The sequence below is a fragment of the Hemitrygon akajei genome, chromosome 22 (assembly GCF_048418815.1).
Source record: "Hemitrygon akajei chromosome 22, sHemAka1.3, whole genome shotgun sequence".
NCBI lineage: Eukaryota > Metazoa > Chordata > Chondrichthyes > Myliobatiformes > Dasyatidae > Hemitrygon > Hemitrygon akajei.
The window spans coordinates 30,312,309-30,339,732 of record NC_133145.1 but is presented as its reverse complement, the minus strand read 5'-3'; the positions used below and the strand labels follow the sequence as shown (position 1 = coordinate 30,339,732).

The window sequence follows — 27,424 nt, the reverse complement described above, 5'->3', positions numbered from 1 at the left end:
TGTGCAGTTTATGTACATCAGCAGATCCTAGGATTGAGTTTCAGCCTTGAGTTCTCTCTGCAGCATCTGTTAGTATTTGTTGTATAATGCTGCATTCGGCAATCCCCAAAATATATTACAGGTAATTCACATGGTTACAACTGTATGTTGCGTTAGAAAAATATTAATTGAAGGTGGTTGCAAACCACTGATAAGGTTGCTAAAGAGACACCGTTTGTAGTAAATATAATAAATCATGGTAAACTCTGTTAGTAGAAAATTTTCCTTTATTAATGCTGTAATGAATTAAATATTCTTCTAAAAATATCATCATAGATCAACTATTTGATGTATGGGTGACCTTCATTGACTCCAAAATAAAATTGAAAACCTCAAAAGCAATTGAAACAAAGTATACTAGAGAGCAAGTTCAAGGCAGTAATCTAATCTCTGAATTTAGATGATTATTATTGGTGTAGAAATTCCGAGGCCATTAATTAAATTAGTCTTCTCAATGTTCAAGCTCCATTATGCTCCGTGAGCAGCTGACTGAAGCAGCTACCAAGCAGAAGTGAGGAAGCACGTTCAACAACAGGAAGGTATTATACAATGTTGTTGCGTTTATCCAAATTATTTTGCAGTCTGTGCACATTACAACATCCCTGGAAGTAGTTCACCATAAAGAAAGTGTTGAACTGCTGAAAGATTAAATGTTGAACTGTAAGCAATGCTCTGAATTGTGAACACATGTTGTAACTGTGAATGTATAACCCAAGGTATAGAACCATAAGTACCTGTATTATAAAGCCTGGATGTGGTCACACATTAAAATTTCTTTATTTTTGTTTGTGACACAAAATGCATTGTGAACAAACAACTGCAAGGGAACTGATAAGAGCTGGACATCTAAAATTTCAAAAGAGAAACCACTGGAAATTTAGCCTTATGGAACATTTGTCACATCTTTACATCATGGTTAGCGCAACAGTTTACCGTCCCAGTGACCTAGGTTCAAGGAGTTTGTATGTACTCCCCCGTGACCATGTGGCTTTCATCTGAGTGCACCCACAGTCCAAAGATGTATCAGTTGATAGGTTAATTGGTTATTGTAAATTGTCCCATGATTAGGCTAGGATTAATTCGGGGGGTGGGGGGAATGCTGGGTGTGGCTCAAAGAGCAGAATGAGCCTATCTCTATAAATAAATAGGTAAATAAAATTATTATGACATTAGTTATTGACAGTTCATCAATCTGCATGCAACAAATATAGTTTATCTATAAATGTGATCTCTAATGCTCCATTTACAGTCCCTTCAATGAAACTTGACTAGTGTCATCAAAGGGAGTAAAATGCTTCTTTGTGGTGTGTTTCTGGATTTGTTCAGTGGTGGTACAGTATCATAAAATTTTACATTCATTAATGATGCTTCCATTATCGTCTCTGTCTTTGACTCAGGAATGTCAAGTTTGTAAGCAACCACAGGAATGCTTTTGTCACTGGAATTTTTTCCCTAAAATGAGGAACTCCCTACAATCAAGAGAGTCTTAACAATTCATTTACAAGATGCAAGTATGACTGGCAACATTGGCATTTACTATCTATGCAAGTTTGATCTTGAATTGAGTAGGCAGTTAAAGAAGCAAACAGAGTGGGCTTGGATTCACTATGAGGCCAGACGAGGGAAAGAATGCCAGAGTTTCTGTTTTGAATGGGATTAGTAAATCAGATAGGATTTTATGACAGTCAGGTAGCTTCAAAGTAGAATCAAATGGCCTGTTTCCATGCCATATCTTTCTTTGACTATTGCTCACAGAAGCCTTTCCATATGTTTCATTTCGACTGCTGGTGAAAACTCCTCCCCATCCTGCCTCTGTGCTTGTATACAGTAAATCAGAGAGAAAATAAAAGCAATTGTGAAATCTTCTAAATTAAAAGTAAGTGTGAACAAATAATTCAGATCTGTTAAACCCTTAAAAGGATAACAATAAAATAATCCTTCATGGTTCTGACTAGTCATAGAGTCATAGAGAAATACAACACAGAAACTGGCCCTTCGACCCATCTAGTCTATGCCAATCCATTTAAAATACCTACTCCTATCGACCACAGAGGGACCATAGCCCTCCGTACCCTGCCATCGTTGTACCTATCCAATTTTTGCTTAAACATTGAAAGCAAGTTCCCATGCACCACTTTTCCTGGCAGCTCATTCCACATTCTCACGTCCCTCTGAGTGAAGGATTTTCCCCTTGTGTTCCCCTTAAACTTCTTACCTTTCACTCTTAACATATAAGCTCTGTTCACAGTCCCACCCAACCTCAGTGGAAAAAGCCTGCTTGCATATACCCTGTCTATATCCCTCATGATTTTGTACACTGCTTTCAAATCTCCTCTCAATCTTCTAAAGGATACAGTCCTAACCTATTCCACAACTGATATCAGATTCACCAGCTCCTAATTTCCTGGGTTCTGATTAGAGCCTTTTTTAGACAGCGGAACAACATTGGCTATCCTCCCATCCTCTGGTACCTCTGGTACCTCTCCTTGTGCCTTGTAGAAGGTGGAAATGATCCAAAATTTAGAAAAAAGTATTGGGCTTTTTTTGAAGTGCACCCCAATATTAAATAACATCACACAGATTATGATTGGATCCTATTACATTCAATTCACTGAATGAATTCTGAAGCAAAATAGCCAACAATCATGTCTATTTTCAATAGAAAAACTGCATTTTTTTTCATCTTAATCCTTTTAAATTAAAAGATTGGTTGCTCAGATTTATAGCCAATCTGACAATACACTTAGTTCTACATATTTTGGGGGCATTGGGACCTATAGCCGGAATAAAAAGCAGCAACAAAACAGAGTTGCAATGTGTTAAATCTATCTAAATACTAAATGTGCCTCACTCCACCCCAAGGGGAGCAACATGGTGAGATGGATGATCTGTCTCCAGCCAGCCAAAAAACACCTCCAAGTTCATCCCCTAGGAAGAGACCATTCAGCCATCCAAACCCCATTGGGCAGATCCCACTCCAGGAACTAATTTTTTTTTAAACCCTGGGTCATTTTATTTTTGTAGTGCAATTTGCAAGATATCTGAATTGTTAACAGGACTGTAAGTCACATAACTGCAATTTCCTGAAAGTTGTAGCTATTAATATTAAAACCAGTGAAATGCAAGTAAAGAATTATGAGATTCAGTGAGGATGGTGAATTAAAGACAGATTTAACAGAGAGAAAGACATAAAGAAGGGAAAGTGAAAAAGATGGATTAATGATAAGGAAGATATCCAATATTTCTAGTGATAATGGTTATTATAAGAAATAAAAAAGCATGCTTTCTAGACTATAATGGGTGTAGCTATTTAATTGTTACAAAGATGAGCCATATAGTTTCTTTCTGTGTTAAAAGAAAAGTATTTTCTTCTGATAATTTTAATAACTCTCAGGGTTTTTTACAGCATGCATACATTGATAATAAACATATTTTGAATTTTGATTCCGCTTTATCTTCCATTTTTGCCTCCTCTAACGAGTAGCCTGTTTCAGTAAATGCACAGTATTTTGTAAATGGTACACTATAATCTACTGAAGGGGGGGTAAATATTTAGAATGATAAATGGGTGGCAATTAAATGGCTTGCTTGGTCTTGAGCTTTATGAAACATGGATGACAGAAAGTTGGAGGGCTGTGTGGGAAGGAAGGGTTTGATTAATGCTGGGTGGTTAAAATGTTGGCACAACATTGTGGGCTGAACAGCCTGTGCTGTGCTGCATTGTTCTATGTTTTAAAGTCACTGGAGCTGCACTCATCCAGGAAAGTGGAGAATATTTCCAGCATGATACTGACTTGTGCCTTGTAGAAGTTGGGAGGGTTTTGGGATGGTACAGTGAGAGTCACTTGCTGCAGGATACGCAGCCTCTGACCTGCACTTTCAGTGATTCTATGTATGATCCCATTGAGTTTATAGTCAATAGAGACGCATAGAATATTGATGGTGTGGGATCTAGTAATTGTGATGGTAATGGTATTCAACAATAAGGGTAGATAGTTAGACTCCCTCTTACTAAAGATGGACTGTGCTTGGAATTTTTGTGGATCAGTACAGTAGTCCTTCCCACTCATCAATCAATACTTGAACGTAGTCTCGATCTTGCTGTATGGAGGTATGGGCGGCTGCATTTGTTGAGAAGTTGTGAATGGAATTAAACACTGTGCAATCATCAGCAAACATGCACACATCTGACTTTAGGGTGGAAGGGCAATCACAGATGATAGAGCCTAGGACACTGCTCTTGGGACATCTTGTGTGATGTCATAGTTTGGGATATTGAGCCCCAATGATCACAATCACTATCCTTTGGGAGTGGCCTGACTTCAATCACTTGGTATCTTTGAAATTCATAGATTTCAGGTTTTCCGGAGCTTCAAGAACCACAGTTGGTCTAATGCAGTCTTGATGTCAAGGGCAATTATTTACACCTCAGTCATGAAAACTACTTTGCAGGTTCATTTCTCGAAGAGGGCTTTGAGGAGATCAAGAATAGATTGTTCCTGGAAAAACCCAAACTCACATCCACCTCTCATGTTAATTCCTTCCCCCTCTCTCTATGTCCTAAAACCAGTGGAACATTCTCATTTTCTAGTGAAGTCGTCAACCTGAAAAATTATCTGCTCTTTTCCCCATTAATGCTCTCCGACCTGCTGACTGTTTCTACAACTCCCGCTTTTATTTCAGACGTCAGGCATCTGCGGTGTTTTGCTTTTGTGGCAAAAATTATTCCCGGTTTTAGCTGCCCAAACTGGGTAGTTGGCAAAACGGATGGTGTGCGAGAACGGACGGGAAATGCTGTGAAGGAGTTAAAACGGTCTGCGACCGAACGGTTAATACAAGCTCTTGCCCTTGTTTACTTGTGTATTTCCTATGCTTGCTTGCAAATGTAAAGTCATTTGGGGGTGCTAATTTTAGCGCAGGTCCTTCGGGCGTAGCTGGTCGAATTTGTGGCCAAAATAGTAAAGATTTAATTAGAGCAACAGGTTGTCGGGTGAGAGGTATGAGACCGGGAGAGAAAGACACAACTCACTCCGAAGAGTTATGGATCACCCCCTTCATTAACATTAACGAATGGTCTTCATTACTTATTTTCCAAGTGAGCAAACTTGAATCGTAGAGTAGATATTTATAATTCCAGCAATTTTATTTTAATCATTTAGCATCGGTTAAAGGATGGAAGGCAGTGGGGAAAAAGAGGTAGCGAGGAGCTGCAGTTTGTGCCCTTAATTAAACATTTTGTCCTATAAATTAGGCAGTTGCAGTTCACGTCACACAGACGCCAGTATTTTTATTTTTCAAAATCATTAACATGCTGTCATCCCGAAAAAAAAACTACATTAAACACATTAATTCCGCTGTTGTCGCTTCTAAATACATAAACTGAAGCTTATCACTAACAGCCTGGAATTGTATTGCACCGGTGGACACGCCACCGAGGCCTCTAGATGAGCGCAAGTTACTCGGAATTCTTCTCGACAAATATTGTCAAAATAAAGTTTCAACTCGCAGCTATTTCCTACAGGAAAGGAACACCGTGTTGTTAATGTCCTCCCTCTAGAACATGAGCAAGTTGATTCCAAATGCCGTTGTAGATTTGCCTTCTAAACAGTAACAAAGCAGTTTCAAATGCCGTTTAATCAAGCGCGGTTGCAAATATATTAAAATCAACTCGAATCAGCATTATTTAATCTGTTTTATGTGATTCCACCCCCAGAGTCTGCCATATTCTATTATCTTCCAAGCATTAGAATTTACTTCAGTGTTCAGAACTTTTAATGCTATTCAACTCAGTGTTTAATTCGTATTCTTTTCACGCGCGTTATGTCGCTTCTGTTTCCTGCAGCCAGCTACTCCGCTAATTTCTCCTTTTCGGGGCGTACATTTATCATTCTGTCCGACAGATCGCTGTAAACGTTTGCTTTATGCTAAATGTGCTCCTTTACACAGCACACCACTCCCTGTAATTCATTATTAGAGCTTGTAGCTTATATTAACCTTTTACACTAACAATTAAGAAGGTTTTTTTTTATTGATAAAGAAAAAGTCGTTCTTTGTTCAGCACCAGTACGCCGGTGTGCAAAGTTTAATATTGGTATAATTGGGAATGGTGGTACCGACGTAAACCTAATGAACTGTCACAGAACTGTGAGAGGGGTGTGACGTTTGTGCTTGCATCGAAAGAGTGGTTTGGGGGAATCGTCAACTGGTTTTAATCGGTTGCACCATTGCTTTAAAAAAAAAAGAAAATCCGTGTTAATTTTACTGGCGGTTGATTGATCTCGGAAGCATATTTTTCTCATTCGAGCTTGTTACAGCTTTAGCGGGCGTTCAGATGTGCGAGAGCCGATGTTTCCAGATCTGGCACACAGCTTCTGGCGCCTTGCGTTGGTGGTTACTGCCTCTTAGAGGCAGAAATGTGTTTCCCAGAGAGCTCCGAATTCCAAAGTTCGGGCATGTGGAGGGCGGGGAAGGGACTCTTTTTAAAACAGTAACTGAGATATCTTAATTGTATATATATATATATAAAAAGACAGGTTTATTTTTTAAGTATGCTGGAAACATTCTAACATTAGCTCAGAGTGGGATTTTCCAGATGAGAAGAAAAACAGGAACTGAAACATTTTGTTTAAGAAATTAGATCTTGGCTTCTGTAATAAATGCGGCCGGATTATAAATTCGTATCCATAATAAATTATCAGCGACAAGAGAAGATCCCTATCAGTAATTAGATGATTAAAATAGCTAATCAAATAAGAAAATCCCTTAGTTTTAAAATGACTGAATCCACTTTAAATATCAACAGTTCACAGCGGTTTTAAATTTAATTGTTCATCGCTATCGTAGATAGTTTATGCGATAGTTTGGGGGAAAAAAAGATTGCAAGCCCCATTATTTAACGCGCTTTCCAGATGGTCTGAAGTATAGGACCGAGGCTTCCGACATACACCGGTTCTATAGCGTATAATAAATGATGGGGAAAAAACGTCGTTTGAATATACTGATTTTAGCGCAAAGTTCCTATAGTTTGTCGTCCTATAATCTACGTTACAAAGTCTGGTCGTATAAGTGACACAAATCGCATTTACTAATTAAATCTGACTTCGCACAATTAAAAGGTAATAATTTAATAATATAAACTTCGTGCTTTAAAACATAAACTTTTGAAGTTTCAAGTTGTTAGTGAAACGTCGACGTCCTAAAAATTCGGGTTATGGCTTACTGAGTTTAAATTTTACTGAGTGAAAGGAACAATAATGTTTTGGAGTTCAATTTATTTGAAATCAAATCCTTCATCGTTTTGGCAGAGAAATGTCTGATGTTTAAAACGGAAAACACAGTGACAAGCTAATTAGATAGACTACTGTAAATATTAATGTGAATGCAATGACATAATCATAATTTGTGAAATGAAATCCTACCGCTGAATACAGTGACATAAAGGAAAAGTATGGTTTTACTAAATAAATATATAATAAACCTTTTTGTGCAAACTGTTGTGAAATAACTCGCGGACAGTAGTTCCCACAATTCATCTTCTCCGTCCTAAAAATATAAATTGTACAGAGGTGATTTGTTAACTATTGGCTCGCCCTATTATTGCGGGCCCTGAACATATGGTAAAGCCGGGGTCGCTGTTTTTTGGGTCGCTTTCCTTTTCTCGGGCATTGATGTGCGGACAAATTGAAGCACTGACTTCGCTATTTTCATGCAAATTTTGTCCTGCAGAAAGCAGCAGAAGAAACACCCCCCCCCCCCAAAAAAAAATTTAAGGCAGCAGATGTGAAACATTTGGTTGTGTCCTTGTTTCACTTGTGAAGAAACGAGCTAGCTCTTAACAAGGCAAGAGATAAGAAAAGTGATCGTCTTTGGTGGGCTGCGTGATGAGGTTTGCACAAAACTTGGGCTAAATTGATGCAACTAAGTGGGAGATCGAGATGTTAACACGCAACAAGTGACAGAATTAAACAAAACTGGACAGAAACTAACTGAACCAGAAACGATTGGGTTGAAGAAAGGCTGTTAGGTCCCATTTTCCTAGCTCGCTTTGGTACAATTGGATTTGAGAATTGATAGCAGTGGAAACGTAATTTCTGGTGTTCCAGTCGGCAGCGTTTAACCTCTTCATATGTTCTCGACTGTTTAATATTGATTTTCACGCGACACAATTCCTTACAAATGGTCTCAGAAACCTCTGTTGCCCCAACTTCTGACGTCAATCACAGGAAAAGTTTCAAAGTTTTGGTTCGGATAGACCCGATCGTAGATTTTGCTTTCAGTGGCAAACAGTGGCAGCTGGTAAAAACACTCTTCAAATATACGTCAGATGCGCCGTCCTTGATAGATGTGATAGTGTTTTATATTTTAATAAATATGATCTAAATTGCTGCGGAGCATGAACATATATAGCAATTAGTGCGTGATTACTACTCACTGCGCAGTGCTCAGTGGGGGGTAGCGGTATGTATCTATGTTAGACCTATTAGAAATATTTGAAAACATCTATTCATTTTTGCTGCTGTTGAAGAAGGAAAGTTCAAATCCAAATAAATTGGGCAGAGATACAGTATATCCCCGCTTTACAGACCGTGTTTCTAATTCTGTGATAAACACTTTACTTGTCCGGAATACAGATTGAGAAAGCGTGATGGCGACAGAAACTTATATTCACGCCAACAGATCATGCATGGACTTTTCAATTTCCCCTGCGACCTCCTATGGCGTATATATACACACACATATAAACGTTAAGAAGTTATGCATAATCCATGTTGTGTATTTTATACAATAGTTATTTAAACCCCTTTCGCCATTTTAGTAAGATACTTCAAGAGTGCCTCGCTCTCTATCCTGCCTTTGAACTGTACCATATGTGTAGCCTCTGAGGGAAATAACACTGGAAGTTAATGAAAATTGGTTGCATCTATGCGTGTACAGTCATCCGAACGTCCCTCACTTTTGTACTTTGCCTAAAGCACTCTATTTTGTACAATGCGGCGTCTATTGCCCAACCATTTAATGGTGAAGGCCCGCAGGGACTAGCAATCGACTACGATTTGCGATATATTAAAGTGCAATAAAGCAGCTGCTTTAAATAAAATCAATTATCTTCCCATCTGACAAGACGTCGCCTTGTTCCGGCCGCTGTTTACAGTCTCCTACAGCCCATGCGATAGGACGAGCGAGCTCCTTCTCCAGCAGAATGGAGAAACTTCAAAGTCAGGCGGCCGGACTCATACCGCCACCTTGGTGACAGCAACTATAATCACTGGTCTGGGAGACACCGGACCGCGCCGTGTAAGCACGGGAGAGCGAAGCTTCGGCTCTGCGAGCGCCGGGAGCACACCCTCCTCAGATCGCTTTCGGATTGAATGGTCCAAACCCGAGATTAGCAAACTTCGTCGGAGGTGGCCCGCCAAGACTTCTATTTAATTTTCTTTAGAGAGGGTTTCATTATTTCGGTTAGTGCGGGGTGGGGCTGATTTCCTCGTTAGGTACCATTCAATTCCTTATTTAATAGCTATTTCATTCTGCGCCGTATCCCAGCGTATTCTACAGCTGAAGCCCTTTCTTTGCAATCCACTTGGGAAACCTTGGATAGCTGACGGGGTTTAGATTTAGGCAGGTGGTTGGGGGGGGGGGATATGGTTGGTGGCGACTATCGACTCCCCTCTAACATCCAACCCACTCTGCTTCTGAGCTGCCCCTCGCGGCTCTGCGCAATTTCAAGGCGAAGATCCGCCCCCACACCCCTCTTTGATTGGGCAACAGATTCAACCTGCCTTCGCATTGGGACAGAGCCGGCGCCGGAGCGGAGTGGTTCATTGGCTGTGCCGGCTGCCTGTCACGCGTGGAACCCTGCCTGCTGGAGAAGTTTTGCTACATTTGTACACATGTGGCGGAAAGTGGGGATGAATCAAAGCGAGGAAAGCGATGCGCCGTGACAGCGCGCAGAGTGAGCACGGTGGGAAATGCACCAGCGAGTGGCGAGCGGCTGAAGATCGGAGCCGCGAAACTAAGAGGATATAAAAAGAATCGGGGCACCTATTTTATTGACAGTATCAAACATATTAAATGATCGGATACATCTATATTCACACACATACATGCACACATCAATAAAATATTTGTTCAAAGCTGATACATGACTAGATTGGAGTATGTCAGCTTAGCATGGTATTTTCCTGCGCCGGGGACTACTACACGTTATGGCATTTCTCACAGTGTTTTTGGACGTTCTTCCCACGACGGTCTGCCGGAAAATTGTGGTCATCCTCTGCTCGTTGATGATGTCCTTGTACTTCTTGTATTATTTGACGGATCTCTGTCACACCATGTCCAGCCCCGTCCGTGGCTCGGAGGAAAACTACCTGGCCGGAGACTTTGGCGAGTGGCAGGCGCTTCGCAGGAAGAGGTTGCTGCAGAAGCTTCAGTTACAGGGTTATTTGAACGGCGAGCTCCCTGAAAAGTACCTCAGGGAACTGAGGCTGCAGTTCCAGCCCGTGAACGTGAAGCAGCAGGAGAGGATCGGCAGGTCGCTGGCGGGGAATCCGCCCAGCACCCTGAGCTTCAGCGAGGACGGGGTGAGGAAGCTCCCGCAGGCGATCATCATCGGGGTGAAGAAGGGAGGCACGCGGGCTCTGCTCGAATTTGTCCGGGTCCACCCCGACATCAGGGCCGTGGGGGAAGAGCCGCATTTCTTCGACAGACACTACGAAAAGGGACTCCGCTGGTACAGGTAAAGGCAAATCATACCAAACAGACCATAAACAAAATGCTCTAGGCCAGTTTATCATTAGCAGTCACTTGTTGATCTAAATCTCCCGACCGACAAACATTCACGAGCAATTAACTTCCAGAGTAGAACATATTTATAAACAAAAATACTTCCTTAATGCCCACGTTGCTGCAATATAATGTTTGTGCCACTACACATATTCGGTTGAAACTCGTGCATAAATAATACTGCGTGCTCGTTGCATTTTCTCCTCACGTTTTAATTGCCTTTGTACCAAAAGCTTTGCGGATTTAAGAAGGTTTCACGTTTCTGTTAATATGTTTTCCTCTTCACTTGCGCACTGTGCGTCAACTTCCAGAATATACGGTACTGCATCCAGTTGGTTTGTTTTGTGTGTCTTGGACCGCTAAAGGCTGGCTATGGGCAGAGAAAAATATACAGACAGATCGTTTTGACAGATTTTATAAAAATATTGCCGCTGTTGCGGGAAACTAAATTGGTTAGAGGCGAGTTGGGGTAGGATGGCGTGAACGATATGCGTTCCTATTGCAGAATTTTAGGCAGCGTTTGCTTTTCAGTAAGTTGTTTTCACTTGGGCTGTTGAAGAAAAGGTGGTTGGTTTTCAGAGCGCAGAATGTGGGTGTTCCGTTAAAAGTCTCACTAAAGTTTTTTTGAGCATTTTTTTTAAATTTCAGGATTTTATCTCACTGCCGTAAGGCCGCCGCCAGTTACTAGCCTTTCACGTGATTTTTTTTGTAAAAGAATACATAAATTATAGATTATCTTATAAGTATCTGTAATCAAAGCGCACACATAACTAACTTTGAACGAATTATCCATCATTTGCATTTAATTTCAGTCTGGTCATTTGAGAGTAAGAATTATAGGGAATTTGGTGTTCGGACTCCCGGTGCATAAACTAAGCAGCACCTTTATCTCTTAAATCAGCCAACAAAGCAACAAACAGCAGCAACTTGGCTGACCTTTGAGTAGATTAGAAGTACATTACTGGCAATAATTCAATAGATAGAGTGGTAAGATTAGTTTAGGCAGGGTAAAATTATGGTTCATATCAAAACAACTTAACATGAAGGAACTACAATCAAAATGAGTTGAATTCACATTCCGAGACCTGAGGTTCTTGAAGCAAGGATTTCTTTTACTGAAGTAAATTCAGGCCCTACAAACGCTAAACGTCATAATTCTTCTAACACTTCATTAATGATGTCACCAACACTTATTATTCAACAACAATTGATGATTATTCCATTAATTAAAAAATGAAATATATTTGTTAAAACAAAATTTATGTGCCCCTAATCTTTGGAGTTGCTGTGATGAACATTATCTTAGGTGAAAAGTTTAATATTACTTGTAATTTGCATACTTATGCCTGTAAACAGTGGAGGTGCGATGGTGGATGTAGTTCACCGTGCATGGTCATTAGTACAAAGTAAAGTGAAGTGTCTATCTTGTAACTTTATTCTTTGATGTTTGTATATTCTATATTGGCATGATTGATATATGTTACATACAAAATTCTATTTACTAATTCAATAATATTATACAAAATATTTCATGTTTATATATTTCCTATTTTTCTGTATTGCAAATGCCTAATTTTGCCTAAGTGAGCATGAATCAAACATTTTGAAAGTTTAGGTCTGCCCTCAAAAAGTTTGGAATACATTAAATGAGGTATGTTGTTTGAAACTATAAGAACTTGTAGGAAAGTTCAACCTGATCTGAAATTTGTTGTTTGGAAAAATGTTCCAATTTGAGTTGTGTTTCATGATAATAAATAGAGTAAGTGAAATTATGTGAGAAGACATCTCAGAGAATTGAAATAACTTTTTTTTTTAGTTGCCTCTCCTTTAATTTCTTTCAGTAGCCAGGATATTTAGAACAGTATATGGACATGTTGGTTATGAATCAGGAGAGTGAAAGAAATAACCACTTTTACTGCACCTTCAGCCTGAAGGTCAAAGCTATTGCTAGAACGGGCTACAGAATGAAAATATGGGAGCTTTCATTAAATCCAAGAACTCACATTATTCTTGAAGTAAGAAGTGTCTGGAAGATCCAGGACATTTGTCCCTTAATTTCAGAACCTCTCTGTTCTGCCAGAAACAAGCAGTTGTTTACATTATTCTTGGGTAACTTCAATATCATAATTTTTGAACTGACATATTTAATTAATTTATTAGTTCTGTATTAACAATATTCTTCAAAACAGTTCGCAGCTGTTGAAATTAAATACATTTACTGTTAGAAAGTTATTTGTAAAAGCTGTTGATCTACCAGTTCATCTCTAGAGCTGTGTGTGTGTGTGCGTGTGTGTCTCTATAATATGGTCAGTTATCTTGAGTCCATCATTCAGTTTTATTCAGATCAATGACAGTAATCTTAGAGGATTGTAACTTACATCCCCTCCTTTTGCCATGAAAGCAGTAAAAAGATTTTATTTAATAATTGTATGAAAGCTTTTATTTTAGCATTCAACCACCTATCACTTTTTTCCTGATTTACATTTATTTAGTATCAATATAATTTATTATTTGCAGAAAAGATCCCATCTTAAAAGATTTTGCTTCCCATTTTTGCGTACATTTTCAGTTAACCAATTTAAACTGATAACTCCTTACTTCAGCTTGTAATTGCATCACGTCTGATCAGCAATGGAGCTTGAGCATCACAATTTGTGTTGCTTTGCTCTCAGTTTATAATGTATACTCTGAGTAAATCTATTTTGCTTGTTCAATGATTGCAGTAGGTTTTATAAATTTACTTTAAGTAAGATTTACATCAACCTTTTGCATTTAATTAAGAATAAAGTCTTTGCCATTACAAATAGAATTCCAATAACATCAGGGCATCTTTTATTCAATTAGTGCTTGTCTCTAACTCTATTTTATCTTAAGTCTATGTTTGGTTTCAACTCCTCAAACCTCATCACTTTAGGAAGACAAATGAAGTTTCTATTAAAAAAAGGTTGTTGGCCGTATATATTTCCTGTCAACCGACTTTGCGTTTTCTTGTTTTTTTATGTGCTTTACCAGCAATAATTTTGACTGTAGGTTTATGGTATCATTTTTTTTCCTAATTTGAGGCAACAGATAACAGCGTAAAAGGAGAAACTGAAGTACTTGTCCCAACTTCCTCCATCTTGTTGTATCTGAAACTGCCAATTGTCTACAATCTGTGAGGAAGGCAACTTATTGCTAAATCCAGAATCTTGTTTTCTTTCCAAATCTCATCAGTGAAAAGATTTCTGATGCTCATATATTCATTGAGATACAGTGTGGAATAGGTCCTTCTGGGCCTTCCAGCCACACAACCCAGCACGCTGCTAGGATTTAATCCTAGCCTGATCACAGGACAGTTTACAATGACCATTTACCCACCAACTGCTGGAAGAAACCCACATAGTCACGGGGAGCACATACAAACTCCTTAGGGGCAGCGGTGGGATTTGAACCCAGGTCACCTGTATCGTGCAACCACGCCACCCATAATATAACGGATGAAATGAGTCACACTTCAATTATTTTAAATTTTCAATAATTCACACCAATTTTTCTGGCTCTCCTTAAACCAGAACCTACTGTTAAATCTCTTTCAATGCTGTTTTGTTTTGAAATCTGGGAGCTGTTGAAAACATTTTGAAGTTTTTTAATCTGCTTTCCCAGCGTATTCAATCGGATTGGACATTTTTTTTTGTACACAGCCAGTTAGGGTCAGGATTTCTTAAATATTATAAGATGTGGAAAATAATCTTATATATGTATTACTCTGAACAAAGAAATTAATAATTTCTGTTTTCACTGTGACTTCTTTCATAAGCTGTCCCTCTTTAGGCTAGAAGCATGGTACCTTACTCTGTGCTCTGGATCACAGGAGGTGAACTCCTGATTTTGTTTTTACTTACTTTGCTTTTATCAAACAATTGATACTAGAGCGTACAATCATCACAGCGATATTTGATTCTGCGCTTCGCGCTCCCTGAAGTACAAATCGAAGTAAATATAATAAAAATTTAAATTATAAATCATAATTAGAAAACAGAACAGGGAAAGTAAGGTAGTGCAAGTCAGGTCTGAATATTTGGAAGGTACAGCCCAGATCTGGGTCAGGATCCGTTCAGCAGTCTTATCACAGTTGGAAAGAAGCTGTTCCCAAATCTCGCCGTATGAGTCTTCAAGCTCCTGAACCTTCTCCCAGAGGGTAGAGGGACAAAAAGTGTGTTGGCTGGGTGAGTCGTGTCCTTGATCATCCTGGCAGCATTACATTGGACATTAAAGAAACCATATCTAGAGCTAGTTCCTTCATTGTGACAAACAATGTGTACTGCTTCCAACATGGTGACTGCTATCAATCTGCCTATATTTTAGCATATTCATTAATTCACTGTTCTATTTTAAAAGCTATCACAGTTTTTTAAAAAAAGCTTCCATAACAAAATGTCTCACAGTTTATTGCGTGGTCCATTTCTGAGTGAGTCTGATTCAATTGCTATGAAGCAACATGAACAATATGGTCGGGGGCAGCCACACAAAATGAATAATAGCTAACGGGAAAAGATGTTGATCTATCCTCACCCCTTTTATGTTACCAACCAAAATGAATTTCACTGTATGGGTGTAATTGGTTTTTCTCTCATTGCAGGTAGTATGTACATGAAATGGGGGTTGGGGTGGAGGAAGGGAGCAAAAGATTTTCTCTTCAGACAGGTCAATCATTTTAAATCGAGGCAATTAGAACTTTGAAAAAAAGTTCAAGAAGGAACAATATCTACTTCTGTTATAGTGTAATAAGAGCCATGGCTTGTGAGTACGCATGGTGAAAAAGGATATGCAATCGATCTTCTAATTTTACGCATTTCTAATATTAAGTATTATTGAAGCAACATGCATGGATATATGCAGGTGTATGATATCAGTACGACGTAGTTTATTTGAACTTTACTGTGTAAATCATGAATTATGCTATTGGGTTTCAAATGTACTCTGTGACCAGTTTAATTAGGTACACCTGTATACCTGCTTGTTAATGTAAATATCAAATCAGCCAATCATGTGTCAGCACCTCAAAGCATGCAGACATGGTCAACAGATCTGGTGGTTGTTCAGACCAAACATCAGAATGGGGAAGAAATGTAGTCTAAGTGACTTGGACCTTAGAACGTTCCAAAGGCAGTGGTTTGAGTATCTCAGAAAGTGCTGGTCTCCTGGGGTTTTCACTCACAGCAGTCTCTAGAGTTTACAGAGAATGGTGTGAAAAGTAAAATCCAGCAGGTGGCAGATCTGTGAGGGAAAACACCTTGTTAATGAGAGAGATCAGAGGAGAATGGCCAGACTGGTTCAAGCTGACAAGAAGGCAGCAGTATCTCAAATAACAACAGTGGTGTGCAGAAGTGCAACTCTAAATATACAACATGTTGAACCTTGAAGTGGATGGGTTATATCAGCAGAAGTCCACAGAAGTGCACTTAGTGGCCATTTTATTAGGTACTGGAGCAACCACTGAGTATATTTTAGGTTGCCTCATTTTGCTCAATTTTTGTTATCAAGTAAAAGCTTTTTGTGTTTGTACTACACGATTAACACCTATTCAGTACTAAATGTACTATCGCAATGACAGCAAACAGCAAAAACTACAGCAACTAAATTATTTTAGCCTTATCATGTTCCTAAGCTTAGAATGTTTTGCAAGTAATATTGAAATATGAAGCAGAACCAGCTGCAGAATGGATAAGTATACGTGGAGATGGAAAGGCACATGCAAAGTTAAGAGCACTGTGGTTTGTGGTTAGCCTGTTCCATTTTGGATTATACATTTTAGAGAAAAGTAGTTCCTGTTCTGATTCAGCCAAACCAGATGTGCCCATTTGTAATTTAAATTGAAACCCAAACAAAGAAAACAAACTTGTTTGTACAGTTCATGAAGAACCAGAGCAAGTCTTTAAAATTCAGTATGTGAAAAATAGCTTTTCATGGCCGATCCCTGTCCTTTCCATTATATCAGTGACATTCTTCCAACAATTGTGTGTGCATCAAAAACATCAATTCATGTGCAAATTAATTAGTAACTAAACAATGGTAAAGCATACAAAGGTAATTGCATCTAAGAACACATGGTGAGATAAAATGAACTGGATTTTGCTACAGAAATAACAATGAAGTTGTCAGCACCAATTCGTTATTACAATGGGATAAAAGTGTGCTGTATTTGCTTTGTGCTGTGCATGACCGATAGTACCGTGTTTTGTACCTTGGCTCTGGAGTAATGCTGTTTCATTTGGCTGTATTATGGGTATTCATGTATGGCTGAACAATAATTAAGCTTGAACTTAAAAAAAGTTATACTGAATAAAAATCTACTTAAAATGCTAATTAATTATCTTCTGAGAAATGTATTTCTATGCCTTACGTCATCAGCACATGCATTGTTAGCTTTTGGACAGGTGTCATAAAACATAGGTATCTGGAAAGTGATGCCAATGGTACCTTGCTTCTGCACAAGATGCACTGTTTCAATTTTCCACTGCAGAATATGCAGAGGAATTAATGCCATAAGGTGAGCTAATTGACTAAGAAGCATACATTGCAGAACAAGTATTGCTTTCTTCAGTGTAATCGGTGAAATAAGTTGCTGAATGAAAACTCTGGTGCTGAAAGCTTAACTTTACGGACATAGAAATACATTTCTCAGAAGATAATTAATTAGCATTTTAAGTAAATTTTCATTCAGTATAACTTTTTTTAAGTTCAAGCTTAATTATTGTTCTGCCATACATGAATACCCATAATACAACCAAATGAAACAGCATTACTCCAGAGCCAAGGTACAAACCACAGTACTATCAGTCATACACAGCACAAAGCACATACAGCACATATAAGAAAACAGTAAAATTAGTCACAAGAAAAAAAAAGTCCTCCTGTTATCCTTTTAGAATGGTCTCCTTTAATACCACAACTATATTCTAATCGTTATTTTACTTTCTTTGGCATAATTTAAACATTATTTATATTTATTATATTTTACTTACTGCTTTGTGTGGCAGGATCTATGAAAAGTTCTCAGCAAACTTTATCATGTAGAATCTGCAACCTGAAAGCTATCTCTGTTTCTATTTACATAGATGCTGCCTCATGAAGCCAAGTTGCCAGCAACGTGTAAAGTAAAACAAAACATTTAAACGATTCCAAAGAACATGAAATAACTTAAAATATTGACATGCCATTAAAGGAGACAAACAAAAAGTATATGTGATTAATTATCTTTAAATTTGAAAATGATGAATGAGATTTCATGCTTGTTAAGTTTTACAGATAAAAAAACATTTTTAGCATTCATACCATTTGGGCACCGTGGTAGCCTAGCATTAGAACAACGCTATTACAGTTTGGGGCATGTATGCTCTGTATGGAGTCTGAATGTTCTTCCTGTGGAATGTCTGCATTTTCTCTGAGTACTCCTGTTCTCCCCCCACAGTTCAAAGCCATAGGTTAATTGGTCATTGTAAATTGTCCAGTGATTAGGTTAGGGTTAAATCAGAGTTGTCAGGGGTTGCTGGGCCAAGCAGCTTGAAGGGCCAGAAGGACCTTTCCGCACTGTAACTCTAAATACATGAATAAGTTTGACCTCCAGAGGAAAACATTGCTATCCTTAATTCTATAACCTATAGTTTAGACATGGTCTGAAGATTGGGCAGTTACCCCAGCATAATATTATAACATTGCTTTCTGTATATATTCACTTGAGAGGATTCTGTAATTTGATTGGTTGAACTGATTCCTTGCTGCTTGATCTGCCCAGAGATGTTGCAGCTGACTCTAGAGGGCGCTAAGTTCTAACATATTCTTGAAGGGAAAAATCTCTGTTGAACCAATGGACAGTTTTTGTGTAATTGAAGGAGAGATGAACATCACAGCTAAATTAATCTAATAGTTTTTAAAAGTGTTTTGGCTCTAGCCAGGGCATTATACTTTAACATTTCAAATACAGTGTGTATTTATCTCGGGAGGATTGCAATTTAACAGTGTTTAATTTATATTTAACTGTAGACATACCTCTAATTTATTAATGCACACAAGATTCTCTCAAATTCCCATGACTCCTTTGCAGACAGTAGTGACATAGTCAATTCATGTAATTTTGAACTATTTGTTATTTCTTTAAAAAGAGACAATTCCAGTTTCTTCTCTATACCAATGTAATCTTTAAGATGAATAATCCTTTAGGAACAAGACAATTCAAATATACTAAGTTACAATATTAAACATAAGCCATCTTTATAATTATATTTAGCTTTCTGATCTCTTCTATACATGTGTATATTAATATACAGAATTTTATTATTAAGTTATAAGAACATAAGAAATAGGAGCAGGAATAGGCTATCTGGCCCATTGAACCTGCTCCACCATTCAATAAGATCATGGCTGATCTGGCCATGGACTCATCTCCACCTACCTGCCTTTTCCCCATAACCCTTAATCCCCCTACTATGCAAAAATCTATCCAACCTTGTCTTAAATATATTCACTGAGGTAGCTCCCACTGCTTCATTGGGCAGAGAATTCCACAGATTCAGCACTCTCTAGGAAAAGCAGTTCCTCCTCATCTCCATCCTAAATCTACTCCCCCGAATCTTGTAGCTATGTCCCCTAGTTCTAGTCTCACCGATCAGCGGAATCAACTTTCCTGCCTCTACCTTTCTATTCCTTTTATAATTTTATATGTTTCTATAAGTTCTCTCATTCTTCTGAATTCCAGTGAGTACAGTCCCAAACAACACAATCTCTCCACATAGTCTAACCACCTCATCTCTAGAACCAACTTGGTGATCCTCCTCTGCACTGTCTCTAAAGCCATTATATCCTTCTTCAAGTAAGGAGACCAGAACTGCACACAGTACTCCGGGTGCGGCCTCACCGGTACCCTGTTCAGTTGCAGCATAACCTTCCTGCTCTTAAATTCAATCCTTCTAGCAATGAAGGTCAATATTCCATTTGTCTTCTTGATAGCCTGCTGCACCTGCAAACCAATCTTTTGTGATTCATGGACAAGCACTCCCCAGTCTCTCTGCACAGCAGAAAGCTGCAAATTTTACTATTTAAATAATAATCTGCTCTTTTATTTTTCCTTCCAAAGTGGATGACCTTGCATTTACCAACATTGTATTCCATCTGCCAGACCCTTGCCCACTCACTTAACCTATCTATATCTCTCTGCAGACTCTCCTTATCTTTTGCACAATTTGCTTTTCCACTCAATTTCATATCAACAGCAAACTTAGATACACTACACTCTGTCTTCTCTTCCAGATTGTTAATGTATATTGTGACCAGTTGCGGGCCCAGCACCGACCCCTGTGGCACACCACTCACCACTGATTGCCAACCAGAGTAATATCCATGTATCCCAACTCCGTGCTTTCAATTAGTTAACTAATCCTCTATCCATGCTAATACATCATCCCCCAACTCTATGCATCCTTATCTTATGGATAAGTCTTTCATGTGGCACCTTACCAAATGCCTTCTGGAAATCAAAGTAACAACGTCCATCTGTTCCCCTCTATCCACTGTGTTCATTATACCCTCAAAAAACTCCAGTAAGCTTGTCAAACAGGACCTGTCTTTGCTGAATCCATACTGCATCTGCCTAATGGATGCATTTCTTTCCAGATGCCTCACTATTTCTTCTTTAATGATAGCTTCAAGCATTTTCCCAACTACAGATGTTAAACTAACTGGCCTATAGTTACCTGCCTTTTGCCTACATCCTTTTCTGAACAGTGCCGTGACATTCACCATCTTCCAATCTGCTGGGACCTGCCCAAAGTGCAGAGAATTTTGGTAACTCATCACCAAAGTCTCTACTATAATTTCTGCCATTTCGTTCGGTACCCTAGGATGCATTCCATCAGGACCAGGGGACTTATCTATCTTCAGGCCCACAGGTCTGCTCAGCACTACCTCTGTAGTGATATCTATTGTATTGAGGCCCTCACCTCACATCACATCTATAACATCTCTCTTTGGCATGTTAGATGAGTCCTCCACCATGAAGACTGACACAAAATAGTCATTCAAAGCCTTTGCCATTACCTCATTACCCAATATCTGTTTCCCCTTCTCATCCTCCAAGGGACCTACATTCACCTTAGCCACCTTTTTCCAGTTTATATAATTATAAAAACTTCTACTATCCATTTTTATATTTTGTGCTAGTTTATTTTAATAATCTAGCTTTCCTTCCTTTATTGCTTATTTAGTGGTACTTTGTTGCTTTTTAAAGTTTTCCCAATCTTCCAGTTTCCCACTACTCTTGGTGACTTTGTATGCACAAGCTTTTAGTATGATGCCTTCTTTTATTTCCTTAGCAATCCAAGGCTGGCTCTCCCCACCCTTACTTGCTTTTCAACACATTGCCAAGTATATGGTTCTTGCCATATATTAGGTTGTCATTAGCAATACACTCAGTGGTCAGTTTATTAAGTACAAGAGTGGAACCTGGTGTGGTCTTCTACACTCCTGAGGCCCATTCACTTCAAGTTTGATGTGTTATGCATTCAGAGCTGCTCTCCTGTACACCATTGTTGTAGCACATGGTTATTTGCGTTACTGTTGCCTTCCTGTCAGCTTGAATCAGGCTTGCCATTCTCCTCGGACCTCTCTCATTGACAAGGTGTTTTTGCCCACAGAACTGCTGCTCACTAGTATGTTTTATTTTGTTTTTCACACCATTCCCTCCAGAGACTATTGTGTGTGAAAATTCTCGCAGGTCAGCAGTTTCTGAGAAGCTCAAACCACCCCATCTGGCACCAACAATGGTCAAAGTCACTTGGATCACATTTCTTCCCAAATTCTGATGTTTGGTCTGAACATCAGCTGAACCTCTTGATCATGTCTGCATGCTTTTATGCATTGAGTTGCTGCTACATGATTGGTTGATTAGATATTTGCATTAACGAGCCACTGAGTGTACTCATTAAAGGAATGACATTGACTTTTTGTTTCTTTGAGCCATTGCATCAAGCTTTTAAGAGACTTGAAAGGTCTGATTCTCCCAACTCTCTGAGGACAAGCAGAAGTTTCCAAAGGGGGGGGGGGGGGGAGATGTGATTAGTTGGCCTGTATAGTGCATCTTTCTTCAATGCTACATTGTCCTTGTATGTAACACAAGAAATTCTGCAGATGCTTGAAATTTTGAGCAACGTACACAAAATGCAGGAGGAACTCAGCAGGTTGGCGAACAAACAATTCACATTTGTTTATTCCCCTCCAATGATGCTGCATTACCTTCTGAGTTCCTCCAGCATTTTGTGTGTGTTGCCTTAATATGTATTATTTTTAAAGATAATATTTGGCTTTAGAAGCACAATTGTGGAAACAGGGTTAGAACACTTTCAGCTGAGTGCTTGTTCAGCTTAACAAGTTAAGCAATTTTTGTGAGTTGGCTGCCTTGGCCACCACTAAATATGGCTCTGTTGTTCTGACAGCAGAACAGCAGACATGTGAGTGACTGGGTCTGCTAACAGATATATTGCACAAACATGGACACATTTCATGCACATTGGGCCATGTTCCTCCACCTGGATCTGTTGCCTGAAGAGCCCTACATCTGCACCTACCTTCTGCATACACTGGCCTGATGCATTCCAGAGATTAGCAATAGAAAAATATAAATAACTAAATAAATCAACAGCAGATGATGAAATAAAAACAGAAAATGCTGTTGATGCCCTGCCAAAGGATACTTTACCTGAAAAGTTAACACTTTCTTTCCCAGAAAATGCTGTTCCACTTGTAAGCATTTTCAGTTTTCATTCTGGAGCTTAACATTATATAGGTGTCAGACTTCCATTTGTTAAAAAAGACTGTTTGCTAAAACATTAAAATATAAGCAAAAATATGAAAGTAAAGCAAAATAATATGTAAAAGAGTTCTTGTCTCAACCCTTATCTTCAGAATATTTGCATTACATTCCCCATTGAATCTGTGTCGTCTCATGTCTTGCACTAGCTGAACATGGTTAGCTGGCTAAAGACTACACGACCCATCATTTTGATTTCCTGGAATCTAATATAAATGATAACCAGTTTATTATCAACGTTAGATATTCCAGGCTAAATGTCTCTGTAGAGGTTCTTTCACTTCTCAACGTAACATTGGAAGATTAGGTGCAGAAAAATTTGTGAATTCTTGTTTATTCCATTTGCTTGGGCTCCCCATAACTTTTCTGGGGTGTGGGACTAATGTAACTGACAGTAATGATATAGCTAAGTGGAAGACATCTGATGGACTTCCTGTTGTACAATTCTTTTGATTTTCCTTTCCGTTAAATTCTACAGAATATCAGAAGTCTACAAATGGTGGTCACCCTGCTACATCTGTTTTACATTAGTGCCAAAATCACCTCCTGACTGAAGGGTGCCTTTTAAAAATTCAGTACTCAATTGCTTTTGGAAGCTTAGCAAAATTAAACTTGTTTAGCTGGTTACCATGAATGATGATGGAAATGCGGGAAACAGCAGGTCACGCAGCCTCTCCTGCAGGGGTTCCCAACCTTTTTCTCTGCCATGGGCCCTTACCATTAACTGACTGGTCTGTGGACCCCAGGTTGGGAACCTTTGCTCTACAGAAAGAGAAAGAGAGTTAATGTTGCAGGACCAGACTGGGAAACAAAAGAAATTCATTTGCAGATAAGGTAAAGGGGGCAAGAACAAAATGACTAGGATGAGACCAAATGAGTAAATAAGAAAGTTAGAAACAGATCTGTGTTAAATGTTGCTAATAGCAAGGCTATGGAACATGTCTAGAAGTGTCATACAGGTAGTCCCCGAGTTACGAATGTCTTACTTATGAACAACTCGTACTTACGAACCGAGGAAGGAGAAAGCCGTCCGCCATTTTAAGTTGGATCACGATGCTGTCCGACATTTTAAGTCGTTGCCGTTGACACTGTGTTGAGTGTGTAACATTGTATTTGGGTTAAATTTTTCTTAGCAAGATTCACCCTGACCCAGACCCCCCCCCCCCTTTCCGGTTGGCTGGTGGTACAGTGAGATCAGCGCCGGGCTCAAGAACAGAGGTTCCCAAGTTCGATCCAGTGACAGACCGCTCCTGAACGCGCTCTCCATCCATGCCAGGTTGATGTCGAGCTCGCAACTCGACTTCGTGAAAAAAACACTGCCACCTCCAGTTTAAATTCCCACGCGGAATATTGTGGAGGATGAAATACCCAAACCCAACACAGCCCCCATTTGTCCCATTTAATCTGTCTCAGTGCGGTGGACCTTAGGACCCGGCAGAGCTCGGGAGCCGGCAAAGCTCAGGACCCGGCGCCCGCAGTGTTTCTGTTCCGTTGACAGGAAGCAATCACGATTGAAAATAAAGTGGAAATAATAAAGCGTTTGGAAAGAGGTGAAACATCATTGGTCATTGGAAAAGCATTAGGCTACAGTCAGTCAACGATCGGAACAATTCTAAAGGATAAAGAATAAAGTGAGAATAATGGAGCATGTGAAAGGCCCTGCCCCGATGAAAGCTACAATTATTACTAAGCAACGCAGTGGTTTAATTATTGGAATACATACGGTTCTTAAGTGTTTTATATGCATAGAAAGGTAAAAGATATACTATATACTAAGACAAACGTTTGACTAACTGACGCTAAATAATAGCAGGTGGACTTCTTCTGACTTATGTACAAATCCGACTTAAAGACGGACTCGGGAACGGAACTCGTTTGTAACCTGGGGACTGACCGTAATTACAGACAGATGCCAGGTAGAAAGCACAGATTAGCAGTTTCTGAATCAGAAAGAGACAAGGTGCCAGTTACATAAATTTGGATTATTCATTATTAGTTCTACCAACCTGCTGTGTTCCAAGATGGTAAATGAAGTATTGTTCTTAAACTTGCATTGGGCATTATCGAAGGACTCTCCTATTAGAAAGGTTAGAGTGGAAATTGGATGGAGAATTAAAGGGGCAGGTAAGCAGAAGCCCGAGGTCACTCTTTCAGAATAAGTGCAGGAGCCCCACAGAGAGATAATTTACTCTGAGTTTGGTTTCTCCACGGTAAAGGAAGCCGAATTGTGAATAGTGACCACAGTACGTGAGATTGGAAGAAATGATGATTGTTTGAACCTGTGGATGGTGGGAAGGGAAAAGGTGAAAGGACCAGAGTTGCAAGTGCCATAAGACAGGGCATGCTCTTTGGGAACAAAGGGACAGAGGAATGATTCCTTCAAAATACTGAAAATTGATGGGAAATGAATATGTATCTGTTGATGGAATATTTTTAGACCTGGCTGAAATTATGAAGGAAGGTCCATTTACAGGTCTCTTGAATTTCACCATATTCGTTATGTTCAATTTGTACTGTGAGCTCTGTAGAAGTTTGTTGTGAACATTATTACTGTGATGAAAGGTAGAGTAAACATTAGCCAGCTCTCGCAAAGGAATGACAACTGCAATGGTCATTGTTGATTTAATGGTTTAATCCCCAGCAGTTCCAACAATAAAATGTAATAGGAATTAAAAACATAATTTACTTTAAACTTTTTATTTAATTGTTCATGGGTTGTGAAGATTCATTGTTATTGTTCACTCAGAACTATTCTGAACTGGAGAGGCAGCTTAATCCGTTCCGGCTGATCTAGAATCATATATATATTGAGATACAGCACAGAATAGGCCCTTACGCCCCGCTGCCCAGAAATCCCATGATTTAATCCTAGCCTAATCACAGGACAATTTACAATAACCAATTAACCTACCAACTGGTACGTCTTTGGTCTGCGTGAGGAAACCGGAGAACCCAGAGGAAACCCACATGGCCATGGGGAGAATGTACAAACTCCTTATAGGCAGCGGTGGGAATTGAATCAGGAACAGAGTGAGTTTTATTATCACCAGCAAATGTGGTAAAATTTGTTAACTTGGCAGCAGCAATACAATGTAAAACATTGATATCATAGAAAAATTTAATAAATGAATTACCTTAATATAGATATGTATATTAAATAGTTAAGAATAGAAGTGCAAAAACAGAAATAATTTTAATAAGTGAGGTGGTGTTCATGGGTTCAATGTCCATTTAGAAATCAGATGACAGAGGTGACGAAGCTGTTCCTGAAACACTAACTGTGTGCTACAGGCTTCTGTAATTCCTTCCTGACAGTAACAATGAGAAGATGGCATGTTCTTGGTGATGGGGGTCCTTAATAATGGATGCCACCTTTTTGAGGCACCACTCCTTGAAGAAATCTTGGATACTACTGAGGCTAGTACGCATGATGGAGCTGACTAATTTTATAATTTTCTGTAGCTTCTTCCGATCCTGTGCAGTTAGCCCTCCCTACCAGGTTGTGATACAGCTGGTCAGAATGCTCTCCACAGTACATCTGCAGAAGTTTTTGAATGTTTTAGGTGACAAACCAAACCTCCTCAAACTCCTGATGAAATATAGCCTCTGCCTTGCCTTCTTTGTAGCTGCATCAATATGTTGGGACCAAGATAGATCCTCGGAGATGTTGACACCTAGGAACTTGAAATTGCGCACTCTCTCCATTTGTGATCCCTTTGTAAGGATTGGTTTGTATTTCCTCATCTTACCCTTTCTGAAGTCCACAATCAACTCTTTGGTCTTACTAACATTGAGTGCAAGGTTGTAGCTGCGACACCAGCCAACTAGCTGGTATATCTCGCTCCTCTATATCCACACATCTCCATCTACGATTCTACCAACAGTGGTTATATCATCAGCAAATTTATAGATGGCATTTGAGCTATAACTAGCCACACAGTCATAGGTATAGAAAGAGTAGAGCAGGGGGCTAAGCACACATCCCTGAGGTGTGCCAGTTTTGATCATCAGCGAGGAGTTGTTATTAGCAATCAGCACAGATTGTGGTCTTCCTGTCAGGAAGTCAAGGATTCAGTTGCAGAGAGAGGTTCAGAGGCCCAGGTTCAGTAGCTTTTACATCAGGACTATAGGAATGATGGTGTTAAAATGCTGAGTTTGTCTGATCATTTTGAACCCAGGTTGCTGGTACTGTAAAGCGTCGTGCTAACCTCTACACTACCATGGGCCAGCCTGCGTAAAGATGGTAGATTTTCTTCCCTGAAAAATATTTGTCTTGTTGTTGAGACAGTATATTGTATTTGTGGTTGAAATTAAAATATCTTGATAACATTTCACCAAGAACTGACAATTCAATGTGCAGCAAACTTATTGGAACAACCACTTCAAGCGAATCCCATTCTTGTTCTAGATAAGTTTCAAATGCTTTTCTCTTCAACTGAAATAAAAGATGCAGCATTTAAGTATTATCTGTATTTACTAACATTGCTCAAACAAAGAACAACTTCTGTCTTTGCAGCACCAGCAATGACTTGGTTAAATTCAAACTGTGAACTCTTCTTCTGGAGAGGCTTTTCCCAAAGCTGCAAAGATAAAGTAAGATATAACTGTGTCCAATATGATGATACTGGTGGATAGGGTGGCCTGTGCACAGTGTGGGGATGAAGTTTAATTTGAGTGATTGTGTGTGTCTGCTAGAAAGAGATGTGTTTCCATTACTGTTGAACTGTCAGGCTACAAATTCTTTCAGGTATTGCTTCATAGTCG

At 39.2% G+C, this 27,424-nt stretch overlaps 1 protein-coding gene and 1 long non-coding RNA gene across 2 annotated transcripts in view; one reads left to right on the top strand and one right to left on the bottom strand.

Moving 5' to 3' along the window:
• The window catches only part of LOC140714591 (uncharacterized), an 82,788-nt gene that overhangs the window by 44,195 nt on the left and 11,169 nt on the right, over positions 1-27,424 (bottom strand). The gene's annotated exons all lie outside the window — the stretch shown is intronic.
• The window catches only part of LOC140714589 (heparan sulfate glucosamine 3-O-sulfotransferase 3A1-like), a 186,171-nt gene continuing 168,559 nt past the window's right edge, over positions 9,813-27,424 (top strand). The window contains exon 1 of the mRNA XM_073025901.1: positions 9,813-10,774. Coding sequence (XP_072882002.1) covers positions 10,245-10,774 — 530 coding nt within the window. The 5' untranslated portion in view covers positions 9,813-10,244. The remainder of the gene's footprint in view (positions 10,775-27,424) is intronic.